We start from the raw sequence: 3,948 nt of genomic DNA, 5'->3' as shown, positions 1-3,948 counted from the left end.
TCACAATTTTGTAATTTATCATTGTTTATTAAACTCTGAAAACTGTGTGGCTTTGTTAATATTCTGTCTTAGAATGCAGTTAGATGTGCCCTTTTTTTTTTTTTTTTTTTGAGCACCTGCCCTTTTAGTGGTCTCTGCACGGCCCTGACCATCACACTCCAACAACCTACCGGTGTTTCCATCACCTACTGGAACCGTTTTGCTCATTTTAAATAACATTTTTGCTGGTTTTTACACACCTCTTATTTCCACAATTTTATTTTCATTTTTATTCTCCTAACATTTAATCTTCTTTTTTGATGCACAAATGCATATGCACATTTTGCACCTTTTTTTAGTTATCCTACTCAGTTGTACATGAATCAGAGTGTCATTTTATGCTGTAATTTTGTCCCTATTGCACAGTATATCATTCCTAATTTTTAAAAATATATAATTTGCTTTTTTTTTGTAGGTGAATCTACATGCCTCACAATGTCTCATCACTTTTCTGCTGTTCCCCCTGGATGTCCTCACCATCCCCACCATCGTCTCCACTCTGGGACAACATTCTAATCTCTTATTTCAGTTCTCCAACCTCCTTATACACATCAGCATTTAGAAGTGTTTTTTTTTTTATCTCTGAATGGTAGACAATAAGTGAATGAAGTCTCAAGTTCTGTATGAAGACAGATAGTTATGAAAGACTCAGTGACTCAGTGAAGCTACAATCAATAAAGATCAAAATATTCCCATAAAAACTCAATCTTTGTGTCCATTGCCTCTTACAATTTTCAAATACAAGAAAAAAAGGTGGAGCACCCAAAGACACTCTACCTCCACACTAATCTTTGACAGTTTTTTAGTTTACTTAGGAAATATTGTTTCTCTTATATAAAAAGAACCTGTTGGAAAAAAACAAATTTCCTTTGTCAAAGACCTAACTTCCATTAGCTATTAGTGAATTTGAGAAGAGTTTAGCTATTAAATCTGAAAGGGAAGAAATTTTTCCATCAGGTGAATTCTCCATAACGACTTACCTTCGTTGTTTGTGACAGGTTGGACCAAAGCTCAGTGATCTCCTGCATGCTAAAGCTCACCTGTTCCCTTTTTAAGCACCTGTTCCCTGAGGATCCGCCCTCTTCTTTCTCACTGCTCCCATTCTTTCCGTCCTCAGCTGGAATTCCCAGGAGTGCCTCAAAAATGTGCAAACTGAACTCTGTTGGAAAAGTTGTATCTGAAATTTTGGTGCATTTTCCTGTAGAATCACTGATGTTAAAGTATGACTCTAAATATTAATTAGTTTTATAACAAGGTACTGAATATAAATGTTTTAAGCCAGTGTTTTTTCAGATTCAGGTCACTGGAACACCACAAATAGTTTCTGGAAAGGATTTTTCACAAATTGAACAGGATTAATACTCTGTCAGTTATGTTATTTAATCTTATCTTGCTCCCAAGTCATTGAGTCATTGTTGCATCACAGATGAGCTTGGCTCAAATCCATGGACAGGTCAGCATCCTGAGCTGATGATGGATTTACTGCAAATCATAACATAAAGCTAGAATGATCAGCCAGCTTGTTGTAACTCAATGTGTAGTCCATGTACTAACCACATTTATGAAAATATTTCCATCAAACTTGAAAAATGCCACATTTCTTCAATGCTGATTCAGCTTAGTTAATCTTCCAGATCCATGACTGTTTTTGGGAAAGAGGAGGAGTTCAACTCCATTCTAATGATGAGTCACCACTGGAAGACTCAATCATAACTGGTTTTATGTGATTTGCCCGATACACAAAGGTGCAACTTGGTACATATTTGCTGCAAAGCATAGACTGTTGATTTGTCCAGGAAGGCGGATGCAGACACGTCAACCTGGACAAACAAGAATCTCAACGTTTTAGGTTGATGCTGTCCATTATCTTGTCTACATGCAATATGTCTACATCCACAATTTTATAAAAGTTTTAATTTTTTTTTATTTTTTCCATCATGCCAGTTTCCTTCTGCCATCACTTCAGGGGTGTCTTCACAAAGCCTGTAAAGAGGTAGCTCAATGCTTCCATTGTTCTGTCCCAGGCAGGAGTGAGTCTCCGGACATCCAATCCACCTTTTACCCACTCCATCAACTCTTTCCTTCTTTTTCCAGTATGCCAATGTCTGTTTCTACACTCAGTCTCAGTGCCTCTTATTTTCTCTGCACTACACATCATACCATGCCATAAAAGCACATCCTGCTCATGGTTTGGTTTTGCGATGAAGCTGTTCTGCTGTGCTGTTTCCAAACCAAGGTCAAATCCAGTAAAATAAAAGTTAGGTGGAGTATTGTAGATAGAGCTTTCCAAAAACAAAGGCTCTGTTCTAGATGTGTTGACTGAATTCAAACATTTACTGACAGAAGGAAGTAAAGTTTTAAAAATACCTAGTAAATTTTCTATTATTTCAGTGAGTACTGCAAGAAATATGGTCACCCATAAGTGTTGTGTTCAGTGTATTCTTATCTAAATTGGTAGGAAAGAAAACAGATTGAAGCATTTTAAATCTTTTGTGGAACTTGAGCATAATGAATACACCATGCCTCTTCCCCAGTTTGTAATCAAATACATGAGCTTTGTATCTTCAAGGCCTTGTTCAAGAAAAATACATTCTTCAAAAGGAGCAGGTGTTCTGACGGACCTCTTCATCAACCGAGGACTAAAACAAACAAATTCTGTCAACAGTCACTTGTAACAGGATGCGGAAGCTGATTAGTGCTGAGGTGTCCTAACTGTTGCTTTCTGTCCGTTTTATTGTATGTTTTAGGAGTACAATGGTCAATATTTGCTCTCATGGGCTTGGTTAAGATCTCTCCCATTAACGTTTCATATTTATCAACTACACTCAGCCCCGCCTTGTAAAGACGGATCTGATGCTGTGTGTGTATGGGTATGTGTGTGCATAAAATACACACAGAAACTTGTTCCCAAAAACCTCAGGAGTCGCTGGGGTTTAAGAAGCAGAGCTCTTTAATTTAATACCTGTTAGATGTTCACTAGTCTTTTTCTGACTAATTAAAGTTAAATCAGATCAAACATTTCTTGATTTAGGTCGGTTAGAATTACCAAAATTATTTCTATAATTGCCAGAAAACTTAGTGAGAACATTTCTTAGAGCTATTTTGTAAAGTTCTTTGACAGTATTATTATAGTATTTATATTCTATTCTTTTATTCAGTCTAGAATATCAAGATTGAATAGAATTCATGTGTGTATGATCTATTATTGTGGCAGAATATGAAGTAGCTTGACTGAGTGGTGATTTTTGGATAGAAACTCAAAATGCACTGTTCCAAATTATTATGCACAGCAGATTTTCTAAACATTTTATGGATTATAAAGAACTGCAAACAGTCATTCTTTGAATGTGCGGCATTAAGTGGTCAAAGGTACTAAAATCAAAAGCTATTTCAATGTAAAACATCTTAACAGATCAAATTAAAGGTTAACATAGGACCCCTTATTTGATATCACCTGCACAATTCTTGCATCCATTGAACTTGTGAGTTTGTGGATAGTTTCTGCTTGAATTTCTTTGCAGTATGTCAGAATACCTTCCCAGAACTGCTGTTTTGATATGAACTGCATCCCACCTTCAGATCTTCTGCTTGAGGATACTCCAAAGGTTCTCAATAGGGTTGAGGTCAGAGGAGGATGGTGACCACACCATGAGTTTCTCCCCTTTTAAACAGCCAATGACACAGTGATATTTCTTGCAGCATGCATTGTCATGCATGAATATGATTTTGCTACTGAAGGTATGGCGCTTCTTTTTGAACCACAAAAGACAGTGATTATTCAGAAAGTCCATATACTTTGCTGATGTCATTTTCACACCTTCGGGGACTCTGAAAGGGCTGACCAGCTCTCTTCCCATGATTTCGACCCAAAACATGACTCCACTACCTCCTTGCTGATGTCACAGGAAT

The 3,948-nt window shown here is 36.9% G+C and overlaps 1 protein-coding gene across 1 annotated transcript in view; it reads right to left on the bottom strand.

Moving 5' to 3' along the window:
- agr2 (anterior gradient 2) overlaps positions 1–1,091 on the bottom strand; it is a 5,555-nt gene extending 4,464 nt beyond the window's left edge. The window contains exon 1 of the mRNA XM_007559016.2: positions 1,020–1,091. Within this exon, the coding sequence (XP_007559078.2) occupies positions 1,020–1,067 (48 nt within the window). The 5' untranslated portion in view covers positions 1,068–1,091. The remainder of the gene's footprint in view (positions 1–1,019) is intronic.
- Between the last annotated feature and the right edge of the window lie 2,857 nt (positions 1,092–3,948).

The sequence above is a fragment of the Poecilia formosa genome, unplaced genomic scaffold (assembly GCF_000485575.1).
Source record: "Poecilia formosa unplaced genomic scaffold, Poecilia_formosa-5.1.2 Scaffold101, whole genome shotgun sequence".
In the NCBI taxonomy this organism is placed as follows: domain Eukaryota; kingdom Metazoa; phylum Chordata; class Actinopteri; order Cyprinodontiformes; family Poeciliidae; genus Poecilia; species Poecilia formosa.
This window is presented reverse-complemented; position numbering and strand designations above follow the sequence as displayed.